Source organism: Chionomys nivalis, chromosome 15 (assembly GCF_950005125.1).
Source record: "Chionomys nivalis chromosome 15, mChiNiv1.1, whole genome shotgun sequence".
Lineage (NCBI taxonomy): Eukaryota > Metazoa > Chordata > Mammalia > Rodentia > Cricetidae > Chionomys > Chionomys nivalis.
Genome location: NC_080100.1, coordinates 41406166 through 41433212, shown reverse-complemented (window position 1 = coordinate 41433212; position 27047 = coordinate 41406166). Strand labels below are relative to the sequence as shown.

Below are 27047 nucleotides of genomic sequence, written 5' to 3'. Positions count from 1 at the left end.
ATTACCCTCTTAACATTCATATGAAAATTATTGCAATTCTTTGGTTGACATTGTTTTATTATTAATAATTCTGTTCTTTGACAATTTCATACATGTATGTATATAACCCATCATTATTACTCTCTTCCCCTTACATACTTCATCCTTATCAACTTCACCATCCCCTTTCCTAGATTTATGATTTATAGTTTTGTTTATGACCATTTAGCGTAACCAGGGTCATCTGTGTGGTCACTGAATTGAAAGTATCCACTGGAGCCTGATGGGGTCACTAGTGGGTAAACAACTGAAGGCAACAATTCCCTTGTTCTTAAGTGTGTCTGTAGTGATGGATAGGGAGCCCTGAGGACCTCCCCATCCCTGCCTCACTGTTAATGACCTTGTTACTGTGCAGAACTAGTACAGCCACTGTAAGTTCTTCTATTCCAATTTGCATTTAAATTAGAAACAGATGATATGGTGGCCCCCAAAACAACTATAGAACAAGTGCTTAGGAGGCTAAGGCAGGAGGAGGCTTACACGTATAAGACCAATGGGTTCTATAGAGAAACCTTGTCCCAAACATAAAGCAAGGGCATCCATAGCCTCAGTGGCTGTCCTTGCTTTGCTTTTGAGACAAGGTCTCACTCTGCACCCTAGACTGGCCTTAGGCCTTAACCGCCCCCACACTGCTCATGTGCCTGGTGCCATCTCACGTGACCTGTGACGCCTTAGTCTCTCAGTGTCTCACTTTATGGTAGATGTAAGCATGCAGGGAGAGAGGGCCCTGCCTCTACCCCTCAGGTCGCCTGGCAGTCACCTTCTTCCTGCCCTGGGGACCCAAGATATAGATACTATTCAAAGGTTTCTAAGTCCCCTTTTTCCTATGCATTTTTAATTTAAGAAGGTGGGATCCCAGATAGGAATATCCTCATAATAAAGTCAGTCACTGTTTGGGAGAAATAAAAGCAACCAAGGGAAAGAGAACCAGATGAAGTGAAAAAGGGAAGAGAGGGAGGATGGCCTAGCATTGTCTCTGAGTTAAATGACTGTTCATTATAATACTGCAGTAGTTGATTCATAATATACTACTAAATGAAATTTAACATTTTTAAGTGGATTGTTGTTCTCTTTTCCAGCTTTAAAATCTGAAGGGGATGATTACTATATTAATGGTGCCTGGACTATTGACTGGCCTAGGAAATTTGATGTTTCTGGGACAGCTTTCCACTACAAGAGACCAACAGATGAACCAGAATCCTTGGAAGCCCTAGGACCCACCTCTGAAAACCTCATTGTAATGGTAAATGTGTCTTTATCATTACATTTTCACTGTAATTTCCACATTGTGGGGTAGAAAGGGGCCATGTTTGATCAGCTCTGTTTTGCAGGTGATGGAATTAAGGCAAAGGTAAGATGATTTTATCCCGAAAGTGTAGACACTGCAGAGTGAAGGCCATAAATCCCTTGCCAACTGACTTTCATCTTTTCATAGTTTTTTGTTTGTTTGTTTTTTGAGACATGACTTTTCTGTGTAGCCCTGGCTGTCCTGGAACTAGCTCTGTAGACCAGGCTGGCCACCAACTCAGAGAGATCTGCCTGCCTCTGCCTCCCAAGTGCTGGGATTAAAGGTGTGTGCCACCATCACCCAGATTTTCATGTTTTCTTGAGTAAAAGTTTTATGACCAAGCAGTATAAATGAAAACAGTGACATACTACTCATGAACAGAAAAAGAAAGATTTTATTAAAACTCATGTGCTCTGAAGCTGTGTTGTAGGCCACTGAGATGCCTCATCAGATAAAGGCGTTTGTCACCAAGCCTGAGTTCAATCCCCATGATTCACATGATAGAAGGAGAAAACCAACTCTGACAAATTGTCCTCTGACCTCTATACATGCTTCAAGGCATGTGCACACCCTCCCACCAATAAATAAACAAAAATGTAATAATCTTTTAAAGTTGTCTCGTGGGTTCAAGGTCAGCCTGAACCACAGAGTGAGACTGTCAAAAAGCTAAAGTAAATAAACAAATGTTCCAAATTTCCTGTAAGACATGCTCTATGGCATTTTCTTCTTCAGAAGAAGTGATAAGTATCTGAATAAAGGCTCACTGTATTTTAATTATCTTCACCAGTTGTTTTCAATGGCAGGTTCTACTCCAAGAACAGAATTTGGGAATTAGGTACAAGTTCAACGTTCCCATCACTCGTCATGGCAGTGGAGATAATGAAGTTGGCTTTCTGTGGCATCATCAGCCCTGGTCAGAGTGCTCAGCTACTTGTGCTGGAGGTAAGACACCCACTAGGCAGCCCACAGCTGGCAGTGTGGAAAGCAAAACCTACTCCGAGCTGTGTTTTCTGTTTGCTAAAAAGCTAATTGGTAACATTTTTTGCAGGTTTGCTTCAAGCTGTAATTTAGCAAAAGAAACTTTGCTTAATTATATTACATTCTGTTTGTTTCAACCTCATGTAATTTACACAGATTTGTTGGTAAAATACATCTTGGCACAATGAGTATCTCTGCTGGTGCTTCTCCAAGACTATCTTGAAGGTGGGCTGTTTGCTTTTCATGAACACATTCTTGGTAAAGAACATCAAGAGTTTTAAATTAAAAACCAGCAAGAATCAGACGTCACAAGTGCAACTTGTTGTAATGGGGCATGAGAATGTATGTGTGCTTGTGTGCTTGTGTTTGTACAATTGCGTGTTTCCCACAATCCTGTTCAAACTCCCTTCTCCAGCCATCAAAGTTAAGGGGCAGTACACTAGGATGCTGCATAAATTACTGGTGTCTGGATCTCTGGGCTAACGATGTTTAGTGACCCCCATTATAATCCCTCAGCGAGGTAGATGTAGCTGGTAGGCAGTGGTTGGTGATGTGTTGGTTGTCCCATGTGCGTTTTTCATGGGTGCCTTTTCCCCACAATTTACTCTATTCCTAATCCTCCTCCCTCTAGTGGCCACCAATGCAATTCTTTACCTCTGGCTGGGAGAGCAGGACAGTTGGCTTCCTTCAAAGCCAACACCCTTGCTGCTTCATGGACTGGTGAGTAGAAGTGCTGTGCAAGCAGCATCTTCCTTCTCTCTGGAGACTAAATGCACCACCTCCACCACAAAGCTTTATTACAGTAGGCAAGAAGCAGACCCATCCTTTAAGGCCAGGGATGCCTGGAGTACCTCACCATCCCAAAACCCAAGTATACATTTAAAATGATAGTATTTAGAATGTTGAAATGGAAATAAATGACACATTTCCATTCTAAACTATGTAAAAATATATGCATTCCATGGACCTTTGTCCATGTATCCATTGGCTCTCCAAATGCTTCAAGTATTTGAATAGGAAAAGAATATTTTCAAAAATGATTATCATATGATAGAATCCATATTTTTGAGTCATTAAAGTTAAAATCATTCATTAATATGACCCTACTTCCAATAGTAAAGACTACACAACATGAAAAGTCAAAAAATATGAATAATGCTCTATTAATATTCACTCATGTGGGGCTGGAGAGATGACTCAGTGGTTAAGAGCATGCCTGCTTTTTCTAAAGGTCCTGAGTTCAATTCCCAGCAACCACATGGTGGTTTACAACCATCTGTAGTGAGATCTGGTATTCTCTTCTGGCCTACAGGCATGCATGCAGGAAAAATATTGTATACACAACAAATAAATCTTTTTGAAAGATTTTACTCATGTGAAATATCATAAAATATGGTTAAGTAGAACTTGCAATCTATTTTAAAAGTTCTCCTGTTCCCACCCATTTTATGTATGAGATGTCTGATGTCTCATAAAGTTTTCAAAACTATAATGCATCACCACTTCTTTTAGTAAAATAAAATGACTAATACCATTATTCTCAACTAATTCACATTTTGTTCCCATAACAAATTGCATTATATTTAATGTCATTTATACATAAATCTTTACTTGTGCTAATTAAATCACTTTTAGTTACTTTATGAATTAAATTAATCTTCCCCTTTGTACCAACCAACAAAAAAATCATTAAGATAGCATATATTTAAGTAGTATAAATAAGTAAACTTGTTAAGAGTAGAATAAAGGATGAGTCCAAATAATTTAAGGTTTAGGCTTTCTAATAATACCCTAACGCTGAGGTCAGCTGGCTTGGGGACAAGAAGGCATAGTAGTATATTCAAGTACTCAATAAATAGAATGCTGAATGGGGGACCCTGCTGCCTGTTCTTGTGCTCTATTTGAGAATGGTTTAGACACAGTCTTGTCTGAGGCCAAGGAGAAATTAAATGAATTCCCAATGCTCTTTCAATCATATGATTCTCTTTGTTCAGAGAGCACATAGTCCAACAAAGGTGGAAGAGGCATGAAAATTTAATTCAAAAGAAAACGATGAGTTTATTGAAGTAAAAAGTATAAAAAAATCTAAATAAGTTATTCTTTTTCATAACATTTATATTGAAAAATGGAAATGATTTGTGAATGAGGAAAAACCTAAATAAAAAGAAAAGCCCCTGGATGGAGAGGTTTCTTTTCCATGGTATAAACTACTTTGATTTGGGGCTACCAATCTTATATTTGAAGTGGTTCTCGAACCCCAAACTCTGCTTGAGTGTGAGTGACTTTGAGCTTTTATGACGTCATTGCTTTTGTTGAGAGGGAGGTCAGTGATTGGAAGTTGGCAGATGATGTGTGCAAAGCTGTCATTTGTCTTGGTCATCCAATTGTGATCTGGGGACCAGCTGCCTCAGCATCAGTTAGGGACTTACTGAGAAGCTGACTGGGGGCCCTATATCAGAACTTCAGAAAAACTGAATGGGGACTGTGTTTTCACAAGCGCTCCAGGTGGTTCTGGTACCCATACAAAATTTTGGATCACTGTTGCTTTCAGAGCAACTGAATCCTAGCAGTGTAGGGATATAAAGTTCAGGGCCTGGTCATTGAAATCTGCATCTTTGAGAATTCATTTTGCTCCTAATACAATATCTGATACATTCTAGGAAAATTATAAGCACTTATAAACAGTAAGTGGATATGAGCACCCATGAGACCATTAAACAATAATTTTAACAAATGTCTTATTTTCACTTCCTGTTGATGTGTAAAATCCCCTGATAAAAACTACTTAAGGAGGAAAGGACTTATTTAGTCCCAATTCTAGTTTTTAGTCCATCATTACACAGCAGCTCAAAGTCAAGACATAGGAACTTGAAGCAGCTAGTCACATTCCATCCACGGTCAAGAAAGAGCAAAGCACAGTGAATTAATGTATGTGTACATCAAGTGCTCTGCTTGTTTTCTCTATTCTTATACAATCCAATATCCCTTACCCAGAGAAGGGTGCCACCCACTGTTGGTTGATTTTCCCACTAATCAATCCCCCATAGACATGCCCACAGACCAACTTAATCTAGACAATTGTCATTGAGACTCCCCTTGCCAAGTGACTCTAGATTGGGTCAAGTTGACAAATAAAACTCAAGATCAAAAAAGTTTGTGCAGCTCTTCTTTCCCCTGTAGGAAACTGGATGTCCAAGGGTACCTACATCCTGTTCTAGATACCAGCTATCGAACTTCCTTCTTCTATATGTGTCTTTATTTTTAATTCCAGATACTTTAAATAGTGGAAGCTTATGCTTGAAGGAAGTAAATTTCTTTAGAGCTCAGGAATGTTAATCGAAGAAGTCAGAGTCATCTACTATCATGCCAAAAAGGAATTTATTTACAGTTAAAGACCTTCTAGGAAAATATATTTCTACATACATTCCACTCAAAAACTGGAGATAAAAACTAAAATTAGTTCTTAATTATGATGTTCTACTTTGATCTCACCAGGGAGGTTGTGGGAGCCTTAAAGTCTCAAGATTTTAAATAGAAAAAGAGCAAGACGTCTCAAAGAACTTTTTTTTGGAGTCTCACAAGATCCCTCTGTGTTGTTCATTATTGGTCCATATGTGCTTTACTGACATCAATACCTTTGAACTATGATTCAGGGAGCAAGAATGATAGTTTTCTATGATGAGATGTCTTAAGATAAGAAATTAAAAACTCTTTTTCTGTCACTTAGCAGACCTGATGACACAGCTAATATACAGGAAATATTGGTGATGATTCATTCCAAGTGATGGCTGCTCTGAGTCAGGGAGGAAGTGCTTCCTTGGGCTGATTGGGAACATTAAGATGCTATGGGGTGTTGTCTTCAAGATAAATGTGACTATTAAGACAGCTGTGATTATTCTGTGAAAACCCAGTACATGAAAACTTTCCTACTTTCAGAAACCTTGGTACTTCTAGAATTTATTTCTTCATGCCTTATCCAAACTATTATGTACTATGTAATTTAAATAAGTCCCCGATGTACTATACTATTGGATTAATGACATAATCATGTGTTAATTGATAAAACTTGGCTTAATAATGAAAGTAATATTGTTTTATGATGCAAAACTCTAGAACCTGTTTTTGATTAGCAATTCACGCCATATAACATTTGCTCTGTGGCTTTTAAAGGTTACTTTATACTTACCCACTGGTTTTAGTTATTGCATACTTCCTCTTTGCTAATGTTTGCCTAGATGTGTTGTTGTCAAAGCTTAGCAAACATCAGAACTACAGGAGGGTGTTTTAAAGCAAGGCTTGTTAGGCTCTGCCTCCAGTTCCTGATTTGGGAGCACAGGTCTTGATAGTTTAGGAGTCTCACTCCAGTAACTGGGCTAGATGCAAATGCCTAGTAACACTACATGATAATCTCTATTTGCTTTAATTACAAATGACTCTGTGGCTTGGCTGATTAATAACAGATAAATGATGTATAGTTTATAAAACATATTCTACTGCCTGGTATCCTTCTATCATCCTCAACAGTCATACAAAATAAACTTTGCTATAATGATTTTTATTATATAAGTAGACTTCAAGTTAAATCATTTTTTAATATGAGGTACAGCAGTTGAGTCTAGTAATACTTTAACATAGTGTTTCTCTAATAATAACAGTTGGTTACTTTGAAAAAAGTTTTTTCACCACTTAGCACCTCTATAGAGAAACTTGCTATGTATCCACCAAAAGTATTTCCTTCACCAGCTTTAAAGTTTGTTCAGAAATGTTGCCCAGAACAATGGCTCTTAACTTTGACACAGGTTGGAAAGAAAAAGCTCTAAATCTTCCTGAGATCCTTATACTTGGGCCCCCCAACACTTCTGTCTTTTAGAAATTGTTAGAGATTTAGTCTGAACATCAGATTTTTGAAAGACCCATTGGCAGTTCTAAGGTGCGGTCCATATTTTTTAAATTATGGTTTTGTTGTGGATTAAAAGTTTTAGTCCTGGCCGGACAGTGGTGGCGCATGCCTTTAATCCTAGCCTTGGGGAGGCAGAGACAGGTGAGTTCAAGGGCAGCCTGGCCTACAAAGCAAGTTTTAGGACAGCTAGAGCCAGTGAAACCCTGTATTGAAAAACAGACAAAAAGTTTTAGTCCTAAAAACACTAACATCTTTTGTTAATTGGATGTGAGATAATGCAAAGGTTGATGAGATTCAGAAATGTGAATTTGGGTTGAAAAGTAAAGAGCAACATCACTGAATTGAGTGGAAAAAGTAGTAAAATGGCAATCCATGATTTTTTTTTTTGTGGCTACTGGACTTGGACATGCCATACAGAATATATTTAGATCTCAGTTCATTTACATTTTCTTTTTACCTGATGGATTCTTCATTGTATCTAGTTACTACTTTTTAGACTAACTGCAATTGTGCTAAATAGTTTTCAGAGATTTTCATGTTAATTTCACTGTTCTGTGGTACTTATAAAACTAAAATGAATATAAGCAGAGCATCCCTAATCCAAGGTGATCATCAGAATCCCCAATTTTAGAGCATTTTGGATATCAGACTTTTCATATTAGGGATGCTCAACCAGTAAGCTCTATGCCAATATTCTAAAGTTTAAATTAATATGATTTGGAAACGCTTCTGGTCTCCAGCAATTCGAATAAGATATGCTCATTTTGTACATGGCTGTTACAGTCAACCAACTTAAGCTACAAGTCAGAATGTAAGAAGCACACAACCCCCGCCCTAACAGCATGGTGAAAACTCCCGCTCTTCTTTTATCTTGTAGGTCTAATCAGGAAGGAACCCCTCTACTGTATTAGAATATTATTTCTTAGGGAATGGATGCAGCAATATTCATGCTGACACTTCTGTTTTTCAGTTTTCTACTATTTAAACATCCATTTTCCATCTTCACAACTTACCCAGCCTCTTCTCTGATTTCATATAGATATTGAACTTTTAGAGTAAAGCCTCTCAAGACTAGTAATTAAGACTTTTAGCATTATATTTAACGTTGACCTATTTGCTACCAAAGAGTTCTTCATTAACAGTGCATAGAAAAGACAAAATACCTATAATATTGTATATTTATTATAGTTTTGCAGTTACACTTAAAATACACTACTTGTCACCCATTGATGTTATAACTGTCCTGATATTTTGTTCACATTGTCTTTCCCACCCCCAGGATTCTTTTCTTTTTCTTTGTGAAGTAAAAGAGTTGCATACCAAAGAACTCAAGTTTCTTATAGTGTCTCTTAGAGTAGCCTCACCCTGAATATTGCTTTGCAGCTCGAAAGGAAGATGAGTTAAAGCTGTACTTAGATTGAGGAAGAAGGAAGCAAAGTCATTTCAGGAAATCTTATTTTTTATTCAGAGATCAAAGAACACAGTTTTGTTTTGTTTTTAATATATAGAGAAATGATTCATCAGTTGAATGCACTTGCTGCTCTTGCAGAGGACTCAAGTCCTGTTCCCAACACCCACATCATAAATGCCTGTAACTCCAATACTCAGAAATCTAATACCCTCTTCTGAACTCTGTGGGCACTGCACACATGTGGTGCACATATATACACTCATTGTTACTTCATGTTTGGTACATCTTTAAGGCTTTTCCTTCCCTGCTGTCATTGTAAATTGACTGGTTTTTGTTGTTTGTTTGCAGTGCTAGGCAAGTTTGTGTCCGTGAGCTGTGCCCCAACCCAACAAGCCTATATGTTTGTATGCATGTATGTTCTTGTGTGTGTGTGTGCGTGTGTGCGTGTGCGTGCACGCATGCGCAAGTGAGAAGGAGAGAGAGAGAGAGGAAGGGAGAGAGAGAGGAAAAAGACAGGGAGGAAGGGAGGGAGAGAGAGAGAGAGAGAATGAACTGAATATAAACATAAAGGTTGTTTTACATATTTCTTCTGTCTAGGTAGGAAAATTCTATTTTTAACTTTATTGCATACATCTTTACCTGATTCATTTGGACTTTTATACATATTGGAACTGCTTTCTGCTTTCTATTCTGAGCTTTGGAAGATGGTTTCCAAAGACACTATGGCATGCTCATGAGGTGCTACAAAATACTGCACTTCTCAATGGAAATATGGTGATATTGGTTCTATTCAATACAAATTGTTGTTAAAATATTTGATCCTTAATAAGCAAAACTTATTTTCTTTTTATTCTGCTTAGGGGGTGCTTTAAAAATGATTGAAAACTAAAAGGTTGCATGAAAAAGTCTGAGAAATCTTACTTATTAGAATGTGTCACTAAGACTGTGAGGGAAAAAGATCACGCTACTCCTTTTCTATTTTGACTTTCTTCTAAGAAGAAAAATGCATATAAGCACAATTTAGTTCCCTAGTGATCTTCAGTATTTAAAGATGGACAATGCTTTGCTCTTCCAAATTGGGGACTAGAGCTTTTGAATGATATGTAAACTTTTCTTATCTTATTTGTTATTATTCCTGAGTATGTCTTTCCTCAGTTCAGTCTAAGACTGTGCATGATTAAGGCACAAGGCAAAAGGAAGGAAGACAGGAAAGAAAGGATGTATTTCAAATGGTCTCTGACAACAATTTCTTGGTAACTTAACAAGTTTATGTAATAATCTATAATAATACATTTATTAATAACAAATTTAAAATTATCTTAAAGAATTTGTCATACAGTTTATCTTAGCCTTTGAAACATTAGAAGATATTTTTTCATTTCTCTGGTGATATCTTTTGACGTCATATGTTTTAATATTTACAATAACGATACAATACAAACATAATGTGAACTTAAATTGTAGTAAGTCCATTTTGAAATAGCATTTTAAATTATTTTTAAAATAATTACTAGAAAGATGTAATGTTGAGCCAAGCTTAGTGGGGAAATCAAGACAGAGATTGGTGAGTTAAAAGCTAGACATAGAAAGTTTGAGTCCAGCCGGGCGATGGTGGCACACGCCTTTAATCCCAGCACTCGGGAGGCAGAGGCAGGCGGATCTCTGTGAGTTCGAGACCAGCCTGGTCTACAAGAGCTAGTTCCAGGACAGGCTCCAAAACCACAGGGAAACCCTGTCTCGAAAAACCAGAAAGTTTGAGTCCAACATGGGCTTCATTTAGAAACTCTAGTTCAAATAAGAGAGGGAGAAGGAGAGAAAAGGGAGGAGGAAGAGAGAAGTATAATACATTCTTTAGGCCAGAACTAATACTCAACTAAAAGGAAACATTCACAAAATACCAGACAATGTGGAAAAAAATGTTTTACATTCTTACAAATGTTCATTTAATTTCTTTGCCAGTTCTAACATGTCTTTCTAACATATTTAACATTACTAAGATGTCAGTTCTTATAAGTAACTGTTGTGGGGCTTGACTTTTATAATAACTAACACTTTTAGGCATATACTATAACGTTGATGGAAAAATCAAAATAGGTAGGTACCAATCTGGAAAAGAAAACAATAGGTTGAGGGTTTGTGGTGGTGGTGGTGGTTTTTTGTGGAGGGCATAAAATAGTTTTATTATTTTTAAATTAAAAACTTTAGATATTCTATCCTTTTTATAGGTCCTGTATGGATGTTTTGTGCATGCAGTGGCCAAAGATGCCAGTAGAGTGTGTTGTATCCTCTGGATCTGAAATTGCATAGGGTTGTGATCCATCATGTGGACTCTGGGAACTAAAACTAGGTCCTCTAGAAGAACAGTGAGTGACCTTAGCCACTGAGCCATCTTTCCATCCCTTATTTTAACTTTAACTTTTTTTATTATTTGAAATTAAGTCTGAAACAGAAAAGACTGATTCTTTTAACTAAACCTGCATAGCTTTTCATAGCAAATAAAAGGTTATAGGTGAAACTGTAGATGAATAATCACTTTACATAATGCCATGAGTTATAGAATTTGAACAAGTCCCTGGGAAAATGATTTTCCTTTTTCTTTTTCTTTTCTTTTTTGGTGTAAGGTTGTAAAGTGTGCTATTGTTTGACTCTGGGATTTTCCAAATTTTATTTCTGTGTATAGCAAACTTAGACATAGCACAGGTCACTGTGATCCTTCTAAGAGTACAAACTCCTGGAGGAAAGTATCTTCAGTTAAGAAAGACTAAAAAGTCTCCAATTTTCTCCTTGTTCTGGAAAAGTGAGCTACTTAGAAGACTGGACGAAAGCCTCTCACTGATTGACCTTGGTATTTCCGTATTGATTAGATTAAACAAAAGCCTGTCAATGAATGACCATGCCACTTCCATATTGATTCTCCCAACATTGCAATGTTGAGAAGGAAGAATGACTTTCAGTGCATTGGGATTAGTTGGATCAGGCCCCACAGCAGGGTGTCTGTGAATATCCCAGCTCCTGAGAGCCTTGGCTCTGGAGCCATAAACTTCAATGATTTAGTAAGTACTGTCTTTACTAACATGAAGAGAGCTTGATGCCTATGATTCACTAAAAGATGTCATAAAACTGAAAACAAATTAGAGTACATTTCTGGTATATTAGTGATCAGTATGAGGCAGCGTGTGTTTCATTTCCCAAAAATTCTGTTCAAAATAGCATTTTTTAAGATTTGAGAGATGGCTTAGCCATTAAAGGCAAGCCTGACAATGGAAGACAAAATAGCATTTTTAGCAACCATAATATGTGTCCCTACAAGGAAGTAGAAATAAACTATTTTTGGAAAAATAAATCCTTCTTTCTTATTCTTCTTTTCTGAGAACTTGAAGAATATGAGGATTTTAACTTAAAAACTATTCAACTTGCTTATAATTATATCTTTACTTTAAATCAAATCTGAAGTATTTTACTCTTTGATCCCAAGAAAGGGATTTCTCATATGATATTTTAAAGTTTCTTTATTCACAAGGAACTAGGTCACAGTGTTTGGAAAAAGTAATCCAAGACCAGCATCATTTCTGAAATTTTAAATAAATATGAGAAATAAACTCGTACTAAAAACCGTAGAGATTGGTCTTTAGTAACACAAATTAGCTCTTTTCTTTGCTTGCTTGTTTTTTGTTTTGTCTGTGAAATAGGGTATTAAGTTGCCCACGCTGGGCTATAGCTCCCTATGTAGTGGAGGATGACTTTGAACTCTTGGTTCTTCTACCCTGGCCTCTTCAGAGTGCTGGGCTTATAGGCATGTGCTTCTAGGAGCTTCAAAGTTCCCATTTGTAGTTGACATTCTTACTTCCTGTCGAGCTCCTTGGACATGTGAAAAGAACTGGCAAAAACTCAAAGACCACAACAAGACTACAAAACCAAATATGCACCTCTATATTATTCTCTCCACGTGTCTCTTTTTCTTTGTAGTTCTTTCTCTCCTCTCTGTCTCTCTGTCTCATGTGTGTGTATGTGTGTGTGTCCCTGATTTTTCTGGGAATTAAAATGAAGGGCTTCATACTTACTAGGCAAGAGATCTACCCTGAGCTATGTCCCCATCCCTTCACTCTTTATTCTATAGAATATAGGGAGAAAACAGACATTAAAGAAGGAGAACCCTTCAAAAATCTGAACTATTGAAATAAAGAGAAAGGGCAAAAGCAAACCCATAGCATTTTGGATCTGAAAGAAACATTAGAAGTCATCTAATTTGGTTGCCTCGTTTTGCAAAGGGAAGTAAAAACTTGTCTTAGATCATTGACTGCCTAGAACTAAAAGCAGTTGGAGGTGAAGAAAAAAAATAAGCTAAAGTGAAACTGAATGTTATCATTGTCATTTGATTATGAATGAGTTCTTAATATCAATGAAGATCAGGATGAGAAAGATCATCCAGTAATTTAAGAAAATGAGAGACGTGTACAAGTAAAAATATCGGACTTGAAAATACAGTATTTTATTAGACAAGTAATATAATGACCTTTCCTTTATTCTTGCCACCTTTTTTAATACAATCTCACTGAAGTAAAGATTTTATCCCACATAGTAATTAAATTTATAGCTTAAGTAAAGATAGAACTTAATGAGTCAAATTAATTTAGACATTTTTTCATGAAAGGTGTTACTTCTTGAATAGTAGAAATCTCTTCTATGTGTGCTGTGACCTCAAGTAAACCTATTGTATGTGTGCCCCATCCTGATTTATCTTCACTAAACACAATTGCTCTAGAAAAAATACTTGTATTTTTCAGACAGGGTCTCACTATGTGGCTCTGGCTGCTGTGTAGACCAGAATTTCCTTGAACCCTCAGGGATCCACCTGCCTCTACTTCTCAAGTGCTAGGATTAAAGACATATGCCATCATGGCTAGCAATGAAAAATACAATGTTTTTAGAGTAACATTTCCACTTTGATCATTCTGTGTTTCCTCGGGACATCTACTGTTGCCCAGAACAGACGGGAAACACTGGGAAGGCAAAGAAAGGAAGTTTTTGAAAGATTTTTTTTTTAAAAAGAGCAATGGGCTCTTCAAAAGAAGGAAGCTATGTGGGTGGAGTGGATTGGTACTCTGGGTGCCAGTTGTTAGATCCAAGGCAGATGGACTTTGCTGGGCCCTGCAAATGTTCATGTCTGGCCAGCAATCACACCACACAACAGCCGGATTCCAGCAATTGAAGACAGAGCAAATAGGGTTTGTTGTTGTTTTTTCCTGGCACTTGTCTCTTTTTGAATGCTATCTGCATTGAATATTAGAGTTACATTAACATTGCTAGTCATATGCTATGTATGCGTGGTTATATAATGCTATCTTGGTTACTAACTACTTTAGATGCTGTGGTCAAGCAAATTGTTGCCTTAACCCGCAGCTACATTTTTAGTATAAAATCTGAGTATTCCCTTCTCTTTCTCTCCAGAAATCTGTTTCCTGGGGAGAGATGACACATTGGGCCACTCTGTTCAATTATTTGGAGATCAGTTCTCCTTCTATTCCAAGTGTACATTTAGACCCCTGTTATTTCCCATATTGACTTAATCATATGTCCTGATGGTGTCCAAGATAGGACTAAAATATTAGGTCTTGTAGAATTGACAATGCCTAGATCTTTCTCTTGCTCTTAGCTGCTGCTAGCCTCATACTTCCTGATTTAGCATGTGCACTGTTCCAAGTTCAATTTTCAAGCACTAACTTCTGGTTTCTACTTTTAAAAAGAAAGAACTGGTGAATTTAATTCTTAAATGGTGAACTGCCATAAGAAGAGCAGTATGACTTTAAATATTGTATTATAAATGAGCCTGTGAAGTATTTAATTATCAGAAACAAAGAAGGTCAGTGTCCTCTGAGGCTTTCCCTCAGGATTGGCCTGAATGTGAAGTTACCTCACCTGAAAGAGACATTTACCACCCTTACAGTGAGAACAATAAACAGCTCCATCCAGTTCTCATTTGCCATTTGGTGGGTTTCTTGCTTTTTTTTCCTGTGTTATGTACTATTACAATATGCCATTAAAAAACGATTTGCTGTTGTATAATTAAAGCAGTAATTCAAGTTCAGTCCTTGTATTATATATAGCAGGTACCTGGGTAGTCAAATAGATCCTAACTTTAAACTATTGGCAGAATATTAAACATAAGATCTGATAAATTTAAGATCACAGGACAAGCGTGAGGGAGGCTTTTTTTGCTCAGGGTTGGGAATTTAACCTAGTGCCTTGCCTTGCACATGTTAGCCAAATGCTATTCCACTGCTCAACATCTGTAGCCCCAGAGTTATGTTTGCATTTCTATACTTAAAACCATCATCTATCATATTGGATTATTACATGTCAAAAGTGAAATATAGGCAAATTAAGTGGTACTAAATAGGACATATTCTTTGTAAAGGTTTAAGGTATATATGTGTTAACAAAATAAGAAATTAAAAATTATTTGTACTTTTGTAATGTCTTAAAGTCTTAAATTCATTACTTTTTGTAACATAGAGGGATTTTATAAGAATACATATTGTATGTAATATTCAGAATATGTCATAGAGATCAAAAACAAATTGGCAGTTCTCAAAGCCTGGAGGGAGGTATGAGTAGAGAAAATATGTACAACAGAAGTTTTACACAATGATAATGTTTGGAACTAGATAGTGGCGATGGTGGCCTAACACTGTAGAAATACTGAATGCCATTGAACTGTTCACTGCAAAAATGATTGATTTTATGTTATATGAAAAAAATAATAGTTTATGCTAATAACTTAAGGTTTTTTTAAGAGTAAAAATATAGTTAGTATAGTTTTAATTTGGTCAATTAAATTTTTAGATCATTCTCTAGTTCTAGGGGTTAGGAATACTGAGACATGAGAATTTTTTCCCCACTAGATATGCAACTACTGGTTGTGTATACATCTTATATATTTTGGTAATAATCTATAGGTCTTCAGATTTGAAAGCATACAAATTTTGAATAGCTGTATTATAATAGGGTTTAAAATGAATTATCAATGTTTTACATACTACTTTAAAAGAGGCAATATGTACATGAGGCATAATCATATGCAAATATTCTAAACTCCATTTCTCTTGTTTACTTAGATTATTTCCACTTGATCTGTGTTTTCTACTTTCTAAAGTTAAAAGCTACATTCACCTTGATATACAGGTTGTGTTTAAAACCCTATTCATTTTGATTAATTTGTTTATAGTCATCCTATCGATACTGACTTAGGATCAACACAGAAACAAACAAGCAAAACTATCAACCTGCCAGGTATGGGCATAAAACCTGGAAGGAAATACGTATTCTATTAGAGAAAAATAGTATAGTGTTTTGAGAAATTTGAAATAGATTAATGCTACAATGATACAATATTTTAGAAGAAAATAAATGAAAGATTAGTGTAAGGAAAATATCTTTGTAAAATATAGGACAATTTTAGTTATGTTTTCAAGGATGTTAATTTTTACTTTATCAAAAAGTAGCATGCTGAAAACATAAAGACCTACCTAGAAGTTCCTTAATTCCAAGTTTTTAGGCTATATGGAAGGCATGGCCAAAGTTGAATTAATTTGTAATGCTTCATATGAAATCTAGCATCATTCAAGAAGCACAAATGCTTTGTATTTTGTTGAGGGAGTGGTGACTCATCAACCACACTGAGTTAGCAACTTAGTTTGTGAGAATAAGGTACAATCACTGGGTTTTACCAAATAAAAAAAGAGCTCTAAGCTCTAGAAAAATATGAGACTATTCTCAATGTTTATTTTATTCTAGGTGGTTTTACCTGTTTCCTTAGTTTTTAGCAATAAATATTATACAGAAAGCATTTTCAAATATTATACATACATAGCTAGAATTTATCTAAAAGTGAAATGTAAATCTCCACTAATTTTTTTATACCAGTCTGATCTGTGATTCAAATTGCAGAGAACCTGCTTTTATACTGAAGGCTGCTTTAAACAAATACAGTGTGGACAATATCTGTGGTGCTCTCTTAAAGAAACTTAACTTTTATCTTAACTTTAGAAACTTATTTAACAGTTTCTGTCACTGGAACTAAGCAGCATCAGTTCCATGTTGTAGTTTTGATGTTTATCGTTTTCTAAGAATCAACTAACACACTGTATTCACTGCCAGCATTTTTTGTTTCAGGAGCAGTCACATTTAATGCCTTAAAAAATACACACTAAACCTCCAAAAGCAACCCCTTGCTCTTGATATAAATGAACATTACCTTCAGAGTGGACAAGTTGCTCATCTGAGCCACTGTTGGTAGCTGAGCTCTATGACTAACAGTAGAGGTATTTGACTAGGTGACCACATGGGCATAGTTATCTGCCCACTGGAATGACACAATGGGGAGGTAATCTGATGAATATAATGGAACATCTGTGAGCGGATAACAACTATGCTTCTTATGAATCATTCTTCCCTCAAAAATCTCAGCCTTAATAGTTAAAAAATTCCACTGCTGTCATTTGCTATTCTAGGGAGTGGGAGAGAATGAAGCAACATACTTTAAGACATAAACTGTTTGGGTATATGTCAGACCCCTAAAGACATGTTACTGAAGGTTTTCTGAGGAGTCTTGTTACTGTAAACAATAAAATAGATCATCTTCAACAACTCATCATTAGGCTGGAGGCTACACTACTTAGTCTCCTGAGATCAGTAGACTTAATAGTTCCTCCTTTCGATCTCTTAAATTTAAATGGTTTAGTTTAATGTGACCCTAGCAGGACAGCTGAGACATGTTGACCCAGACCTAAGCAGCCTTGGGAGAAGCATTTGGTGCTAGTTCTTTAAGGGAAAACTTCCTTCATCAAATGATCCTGTTTCATAAGGACTCCCACATTTGTAAACAAACTCCTTTTTAAAAAAATTATATTACAGTTTAAAAATAATCAGAGGAAAGGAAGAGAGGGACGGAGGCAGGCAGGCAGTCCAGAAGAGCTGCGTGGAATTAGCTGGACTGTGATTGATGACTATCTAAATGTCACCATAGAATCTTCATCCAGCAACTGATGGAAACAGAGGCAGAGACCCACAGTAGAGCACTTGGCTGAGCTCACAAAATCCAGTTGAAGAGTGGGAGGAGTGAGGATATGAACAAAGAGGTCAAGATCATGATGGGGACACCCATTGAAACAGTTTCTCTGAGCTAATGGGAACTGACCAAAGCTAGCCAGACAGGGAAAGAACCAACATAGGACCAAGCTAGGCCTTTAGAATGTGGGTGACCGTTGTGTGGCTGGGGCAGACTGCGGGGCCACTGCAGCAGCACCAGAGTTTACCCCTACTGCTTGTACTGGCTTTTTGGGAACTGGTTCTCTTTGGATGCCTAGCCTAGATATAATAGGGACAGCCTTGGACCTTCCCCAAAGCAATGTGCCTTATCCTATCTGAGGAGTGAATGGGTGGTGGGTTGGGGCAGGGATAGGTAGAAGGAATGGGAGGAGGGGAGGGAGTGGGATATGGGATTGGTATGTAAAATGAGAAAAAGATAGTTTGTTTTCTATTTTTAAAAAAGAAAAGAAAGAAAGAAAGAAAGAAAGAAAGAAAGAAAGAAAGAAAGAAAGAAAGAAAGAAAGAACAAAGTGAACTTTAAGTTCTGTAACCTTGTCCAGGAGTGGATTTGGCAAGGCTGGTATAAAACTGAAGCCAATGCCTCAAAAGAGAGTTACAGCTTCTGAGGACTTTCCTCCTGGGCTGTTGTTATCAGTCCTAAGGCAGATATGTTCTCTTTACCAACACTGTCTGACTTAGCTCTCTTCTGAACTTGGCCATCACTCCCATCCCTACCCCTGAAAATAGTATGTTTGATGCTGCATCTCTTAATAAACTTGCTTGGCATAAATCAAAATTACCTGAAGTGCAAATCTGTGGTTACCTGCATATTGTCAGTGCTGTGTTTACAACTCTGAGTTATTCAGCTTATATGTTTATAGTGACAGGGTGGGTGATTTCAGAGAACAGCTTTACTTGTGCTTTTATGTCCATTTCTAAGAGTAAATGTTAACAGTGCCTTTTGTATGATCTGAAACACTTGTTTTTCTTTGGCATCTTGATTGATTTTGTCTTTTGATTCCTGATCCAAAACAAAAATATAAAAATCTCACCAAGGGTGTTTATAAATAGAAGTCTGTCTGTGTGTGTGTGATTGCATTTTGTGAAATGTGAGCAAGTTGTAGCAGGTATATCTGCCAATAAATCATAAGCATATACTTAAGAATTTTGTAAATTGTAGAATGGAATGTCTTTAGTTATGCTAACAAGGTACATGAACTAACTTTTAAGAGCAAGAATAGTATTTTGTAAATTATATTAGCATATATGTAACTCTTTGACAGTGATATAATCAACAGGTATTCACTCTGTTAAAATAAACAGGCCAATTTCTTATAGTCCAAAGTGGTACATTACATATGCAACCTAAATTTGATGAACTTTTTAGAGAGATGCAATCATAAATGGAAGAAAATAAGTGAAATGTGTGGTGTAATGTATTCCTGATGAAAAATGACCTTGTTTCCTCTTGTCCTAGAAAATGTCAGAAAGTAAATTGGTCCCTGTTGTTTTGTTTTAAATAAATATGCATCCATTGTCTTGTATTGAAATGCATATTAATACATTTTATCTCATGACATTTTGGAAAATTTAAGAGTTTTTTAAAGAAAGTATGAAGATGAACATAAAATGGAAATAATAATTGCAGCTTCAAAGCATCTATAAATATGATAATATTAATTTTGTTGAAATTTGAATATAATGACAGTATTTCTGTTCTTTTAGAGAAGTAGACAAGTGTTTCTGGAACAGATAGGACAGCAATGATCCAGTGAGGTTGACTCCCAGAAGAAAGCAATACATGCCTCGCCTTTTGGAAGGGAAACTACTCTCCATTTAATGATGCTTTTTCTTTTCTTAAAGGTGTCCAAAGACAAGAAGTGGTCTGTAAAAGACTAGATGACAACTCCATCGTCCAGAGCAATTTCTGTGACCCTGACAGTAAGCCGCCTGAAAATCAAAGAGCCTGCGACACTGAGCCCTGCCCACCCGAGTAAGTACGACAGAAAGTGGGATTTCATTTCTTTGGCTGCAAGCAAACATTATGTATTCATATTTGCAAATATGCCCCCAATGTTTTGTAAAATTATATGGTAGTTTCTGCTGAGTGAGGCACGCAAAGGAACAAGAGGGTCAGATCTTTTTTTAAAGGCCACTTCCTTTTCTACTTTTCTGCTAATCACCTTTATAAACTTATCTCAAAATAAATCTTAAAAGCTATATAAAACAAAGTGATGCTCAAAATTTATGGTCTAGGTTCTGTCCCAATTGTGTGTAATTGCAAGTTAAGCTCATCAAGTTGATTCCCTGAAAACTGAGATTTTAAATATTATACTTGGCATCTGATTGATCATTTAGGGCCTCTTAAATGTTACTGATTACACCTGTTTTTGTTTGTTTGTTTGTTTTTAGAGGTTTAGATAGTTATTAAGTATACAGTGTTCTACTGGCATATATGCCTACATAGCCAGAACAGGGTACCAGATCTCATTACAGATGGTTGTGAGTCACTATATGGTTGCTGGGAATTGAACCCAGGACCTCTGGAAGAGCAGTCAGTGCTCTTAACTTCTGAGACATCTCTCTAGCCCTGTTTACATGTGTTTTATGTTGACCTGTGCTTCTTTATTTTTTAAACCTACTCTCCTAAACACCCAATGCCTTGAAGATTTCAAGACATTCATCATCCCATCTATAACAGAGGTTTACAACCTTCCTAATCTTTTAATATAGTTCCTAGTGTTGTGGTGATGTCCCCAACCATAAAATTGTTTTTGTTGCTACATCATAAGTATAACTTTGCTACTGTTATATATTATAATGTAAATATCCCCTATGTAGGATATCTGATACATGACTCCAAAAGGGGTCATGAACCAGAGATTGAGACCAACTAATCTATACATTGTGGAGTTGAATATATCATTAAAAACTTTAAAAAAATTTTTGTTTTATTATGTTTGTTTTTGAGACAGGATTTCTCTGTGTAACAATTCTGTCTGTCCTGGAACTCACTCTGTAGACTAGGCTGGCTTCAAACCCACAGAGATTTGCCTGCCTCTGCCTCTCGAGTGCTGGAGTTAAAGGTGTGCTCCACCACTGCCTGGCTTAAGGGCTTTTTTCAAAATGTTAATATTAATTTCCATATTAATACATCTAATTCCTTTTCCTTTTTAGTTCTGAAATTAAGTTCTTTGTTTAAAATTGGAGGTGGGAGGTGGAATTCAATAGAAAAGCATAAAGAGAATGTAAAATTAAGAAAGTTTAGTCTGACTAGTTTTTGGTTTTGAAAGATTTAAAAGTACGCAATTTTATGTATTTGTTATTCAATTTTTCCTAGCACCTTTTTAGTTTCTTTTTTATTCTTTTGAATTCAAACAATAAAAGTGAATTGTGAATGTTGAGAACGCATATATAAGATTCCTGGTAGGTATTTGTCTTCTAGGGATAACATTGTAGACTGCTATGATTCAGTAGGACCCGTTGTGAGTGTGAAAGGAAAAAACAGGCTCTTTTTCTGCACAAATGATGTGATATGCAGATTAAAGTGAGAGAAAAAACTCCTGTAAGGCCCAATAGTATTTTAATGCATGCTATTTCTAAGTGTATATATAATCAAATGGTATAGTCCATTCTCAGTATATTTTGAACATTATCTTTTGTAGCATTTAGTAGTAATGTCATTGTATATTTAAATTAAGTTCTACTGTTGTTCAATCCTTGCTCCGTTTGAGCTCTTGTTCTCCTCTGATATGCAACAGTAACCATTTTTGCCACTAAAACATTCTTGTCCATGATTACACCCTGTGCAACATAAGGACAAATGCAATTTCTAGTCAAGTAAGAGAACATTTTAGTATTTGTGACACATTGCCAAATTTTTCCCCCAAAAGATTTTGAGAATTTACACTCCCACTAGCAATACATGTATTATGCGATTTCACTGAACTGAATACCAAACTTGGTGGTTTTTTTTTTTTTTTTTTTTTTAAATTTTTGAGGCTGGTCCTAACTATGTAGTCCTGGAACTTGCTATATAGACCAGGCTGGCCCCAAACTTAGAGAGATCTGCCTGCCTCTGCCTCCAGGACCAAGGAGGTAAAGTAGATCCATGATATAGACTTATGTGGTTGAAAAAAAGCAAAACATTAATCTTAAAGGCTGCAACTGATGGGAAGCTGGTGTCCCTGTGTAAGAAAAGGAAGCTGAGCTGGACTCAGCGTGAAAGGCCAAGAGTTCAGTCTAGTGCTGTGTTTTAATAACAACAATGTCTCTGCATATGACCTTATATACAGAATCCTTAATGTAAATATTATTACTTAAAATACCGTGATTAGCTGGGCGGTGGTGACGCACGCCTTTAATCCCAGCACTTGGGAGGCAGAGGCAGGCGGATCTCTGTGAGTTCGAGGCCAGCCTGGTCTACAAGAGCTAGTTCCAGGACAGGAACCAAAAGCTACAGAGAAACCCTGTCTCGAAAATCCAAAATAAATAAATAAATAAAAATAAATAAAATAAAATACCGTGATTTTTAAATTTGTAGAAACCAAACAAATAAAAGCAAACAAACAAAACCTATACATTGTAGTAATACTGAGACCAGAGTTTAAAAAACATCAGTTAATCAATAAAATGTACACAGCACTATAGTTTGGTTTTTTAAAGACTATCTAAGCAAATAGATATAAAATAACTATCATTTAAAAGTGTAATAAAAGAATTATTATCAAACATATTAAAGAAAGCCCAGAGCAGGAAGAAATTATTTGTTTGCTTGTACTAGGGACTAACTCAGGGCCTTGCATACGCCAGGCAAGAGCTCTCCACTGAGTTACATTTCTAGCCATTTTTATTTATTTATTTATTTTGCAATCTATTTTCAAATAGGATCTTATTAAGTTACCCAAGCTAGCCTGGATTTATTCTGTATTTCCAGCAAGCCCCCTGCTTCAGTTTCCCAAGTAGCCCTATGCCACCAGGCTCAGTTAAGAAATTTATTTATTTTTTCAGGGGTTAGGTTTTATTTAATAGAATCTTTTATAGTTTAATGTTTGAAAATCATTTTGAGTCATTGAACCTCACCCATGGACAACTCTAATTTGTTATTTTAAGTTTAGAAAAAGATTCATGAGCATTCTCTATAAAACTCGAAACTTGAGACTAGGAAGAGCCATAGAATAATCTCAGCCAACTCTCATCATTTCACAGATGAGGGGTTTTAATCTCTGGTGATGTTTTTCCCATTATACCAGACATCACTAGCATTCTAAATTACAAACCAAATGTCTAGTGGCACTTTATGTGTCTGGCTTCATTTGCTCCATCAAAGCATTCCCAGTTGTCACAGCTTAAAAGATGCTTATTACACTCATGTCTAAGAACTGAGGACATTTTTTGCTTATAGAATGTTTGTGGCATATGGTTCTCTCCAATAATCTTAGTTCCACTTCCCAATTAGTTGAAGAATTGTTTTTAAACCTAAGAATGCTGTAGCATTTTCTAAGTAAATAATAGGTTATATAATTGCCTCTTGTTGATTAAAGATGATACTGCCAAATTCTGAAGACTTTTTCTTAATTTTGTGATGTGTTTATAGGGGGAAAAGTGTTGATTAGACAAATCTGGAATAAAGGCTGGAAAATCCTTTGTCTCTTCCATCCCCACAAATGTTTATTGAACACACAGTTCAAGACTGTGTTTTTCTTCTACTATAACTATTTAATAACAGTTTTCTTTTTTTACTCGTCCATTTTTTAAATAATAAAGAAAAATGATTTTATGATGAGCTCTTCAAAAACATTCTGGTTTTATCAAGTTTGAATCAAAATTTTATGTAGTTCCTCTTTTTCTCCTTCCTTTGTGTATTCTTTCTTAATAATAATCAGTAGAATGAGATCAGATTATACAAGGAACAGCAAGCAACTCTGTTTTCAGAGATTCAACATGAATTGTGTTGTACTGCTTGCCTGTAGTCTCAGAACTTTGGGAGACTAAAGCAGAATTTTGGGGATTCAAGGCCACTAGGGTTCATAGTGAATCCAAACCAATCTGGGCTACAGAATGAGACCTTGTCTGACAAAATCAATTGAACAGAAAAGAGCAAACAAATCTCCCCACTTGAATAGTGCTAATTTTATCCCTAACAGATGGTAGACATGTTGATCACTAGATGCTGAGAAGAAGCCAGGTGTGGTAGCACACACTTTGATCCCCACACTCAGGAGGCAGAGACAAATGGATCTCAGTAGGTTCAAAGCCAGCCTGGCCTACAGAGTGAGATCCTGTCCCAGATCAAACAAAAAAACACCTCGATGTTGAGAGGAAAGAATCATTTCTGACATGTCTCAGGCTGTAAAGGTCCAAACAAACAGCCTATCCTCCCAGAAATGGTATTTCCCGGAAATATATTATCACAGAATCTAAAGGTGAGAAAACAGAAAACAAAGAGCAAGGCAGCAGTGTGTCCGCCGTGTAGGGAAGGAAAAGGAGAGAAGCAGTGATTCTAAACTAGACAGAGGGCAGGGGGACTGAGACAGCAGTGGGAAGGATGCAAAGTTTATTTCAGTAATTAGACCATGAATCAGCCTTCGGAGAGACACAGGAAGGGATAATACAATGTACAATGCAGCCGAAGCCAGACTGAATGTGAAGCTTGCGATTACAGTCAGGAAGGAAATCGCCAGGGCTTAGCTAATAATTTACTTCCACATATTCCAAGTTGATGAGTAGAGTGATAAATTCACAGTAGGATGCTGAGGAAATACTATTGACAATAAAAGAAGTGACGAAGAATAGTAAAATAAGTAACTATTAGAACTAGAGAGGAGCGCTGGCCCCGTGCTCTAAAGAATAGCCATGCTGCCTGGGAGCACCTGTGTTTAATTTGAAGGTCTCCATCCCTCTTGCATTATGAGACCTAATGAGATCATGGCTGGAAGTGGTATGACTGACCTTTTTGGGGCTGAGTTATACACATTTCTGTTTTATCCCCTAATCTTGGTGATGAAATCACTATTGCAAATTGAATCAGTGTTTCACTATGGCTGCCATACAAGTGATTATTCTCAGTACACATTTTCCTGCTTACCAAATACAGGATAATAACTAACAATTCAGGATCATGTTCATTTATGGAAAACAAAAGAATGAGGAAAACCTGTTACATCTCCTTTGTAAAACGACTTCACAGAAAAGCTATGGTGGCACTGAATTTTTTTAAATTAACATTAAATTATAATTTTAAAAATAAATTATAGGTAAAAAGTTTTTGAGTTATGAGATATATTTTAAGTTTGAAAACTGATTATGGCATTTATCAGCCTCATTTTCTCTATAAATAGTGATAAAAAAATAATCTTAAGCAAAAGCCATTTTGATGTGGTGGGATAAATGCAGTTTTGCATTAGGATGCTGGTACTCCAATGTCTCTAAGGCATTGCCTTTCATATATAAAACCTGCACAGTAGACTTTAATCAGGGAAGTGGTGAGGAATTAGTTCTTGAGCTTTCCCCCTTCCTCTCCCTGGTTAGTTTCATACCCAAGAACATAAGCATGAGAACTGCATGGTTTATAATCATAGATTGAAGAAAATATCCTGTGACATATATTCTGTTTGTGATGATGTTATCGGTGAGACTGAGTAGAAAAGATCTAATGGAAATCCAGTCTTGCTTCCATTGTTGCTCTTTTTGCAACTTTGAAGAACTGTTTTCCAAATATGAGATTGTTTTTGTCCTGTAAAATAAAGCAAAATACCTTGAACATGGTAGGCATTCAGCAAATGCTTATTAGAAATACAGTGATATGTTGGTCACGATGCTGGTAGCAAACAATTAAAACTTTAATAACTGGCATGAAGTGACTTCAGTACATAAGATTTATATAATAAAGCTCAGGAAAGTGTAGGGTAGACTTCCTAGAATCATGGACTTCCCGGCTCCTCTGTTTGAGTAGTAATATAGCTACAAGCAGTCCTAGACATGTGTCCTCGTGCACTTTTTTGACAGGAAGGGAAAGGATCCCTTTTGCCTCCGCTGACATATAAAAATTCTAAAGTAGAATTCTCGTTGACCTGAACTGGGCCATGCCTCCCACTCCACCTCTCAGTAAAATCCAGGAGAGGGACAGCGCAGAAGTAATACCAAAAACCTTCTTGAAATTGTGCGCTCATGCGAGTTCATTGATGGCTTTAAACAAGAGAAGAGGGTGGCATAAGTGCAGGATGTGTTTAAGGTGTTTGAGTTTCTTCCTATGCTAGCTGTGCAGAAACATGAAGCTTTTTCACCCCTTTTCTATGTTTTGATAGAAGTGACTTAGGGTTCTGCCTTTTCAGAAGATTATTGTAAGTACAGATACCTGGTCTTTCTCTTATCTGTAAGGACTGGGAAGTCCTACTACCCTTGGGAGAGTTTATTTCTGGAAATTGAAAGACACATCCCCAGTTCCTTTGGAGTTTAGTACATGATCCTCACTTGAGGGAGAAGTGGCTACAATGTCATTATAATAAAAGTCTTTCCTGCTTCAGGCTTGTTAATTCCAGCGTGCACTCAGCAGAGTGTCTAAAGCACCTAGCTAGCTAGAGTTCCCTAGACCTTGCATTAGTGTATGTTCTTTTCACATTCAGAATGTCCAACCAGCAGCTTAAAATTGGCATTAGTGAAGTATTTACACATTACAAAAAGAAAAGAATAAATGGCACAAATCATAACTCTGTCCCTTTCGTGGATAACCAGTTGTTGAGCCTTCACCACCATGTTCTAGAACTTTTAAATATATTATTTAATCCTCATGAAAATCTTATGAGGTGATTTTTATCTTCAAAAATTTATGTTAAAAGAGACAGAAAGCAAAAAGTTTGAAAACACATTATGCTTTGTTTGTTTGAACTTAGTTTTTGCTCGCTTCAAAGCCTACACATTGCACTTTAGGTGACAACTGACTGACAGCCAACAGTGATTTGCTTAATGGCTCTTGCATTGACATTGTCCTATCAACTACCACTGAGCTGCCAGCTTTTCTGGCAAAAAAAGTCCTGAAGTCCACTCAGCTAGAAGCCTCAGTGCACTGAAGCTACTGTTTTCTGTATTCCACGTCTTGCTTCAGATGGTTCATTGGAGACTGGTTGGAGTGCAGCAAGACTTGTGATGGCGGGATACGCACAAGAGCCGTGCTCTGCATCAGGAGGATTGGACCGTCTGAGGAGGAAACACTGGACTACAGTGATTGTCTAACACACCGGCCCATGGAGAAAGAGTCCTGCAACAACCAGTCATGTCCACCTCAGTGGGTAGCTTTGGACTGGTCTGAAGTAAGGAAATCTGGAGCTGCATGTTTTGAGATGTCT

At 36.7% G+C, this 27047-nt stretch overlaps 1 protein-coding gene across 1 annotated transcript in view; it reads left to right on the top strand.

The window, feature by feature from the left end:
- Adamts6 (ADAM metallopeptidase with thrombospondin type 1 motif 6) overlaps nucleotides 1–27047 on the top strand; it is a 195745-nt gene that overhangs the window by 147665 nt on the left and 21033 nt on the right. Inside the window, exons 18-21 of the mRNA XM_057789774.1 lie at nucleotides 1119–1282; nucleotides 2131–2269; nucleotides 19567–19696; nucleotides 26807–27011. Of these exons, the coding sequence (XP_057645757.1) occupies nucleotides 1119–1282; nucleotides 2131–2269; nucleotides 19567–19696; nucleotides 26807–27011 (638 nt within the window). The remainder of the gene's footprint in view (nucleotides 1–1118; nucleotides 1283–2130; nucleotides 2270–19566; nucleotides 19697–26806; nucleotides 27012–27047) is intronic.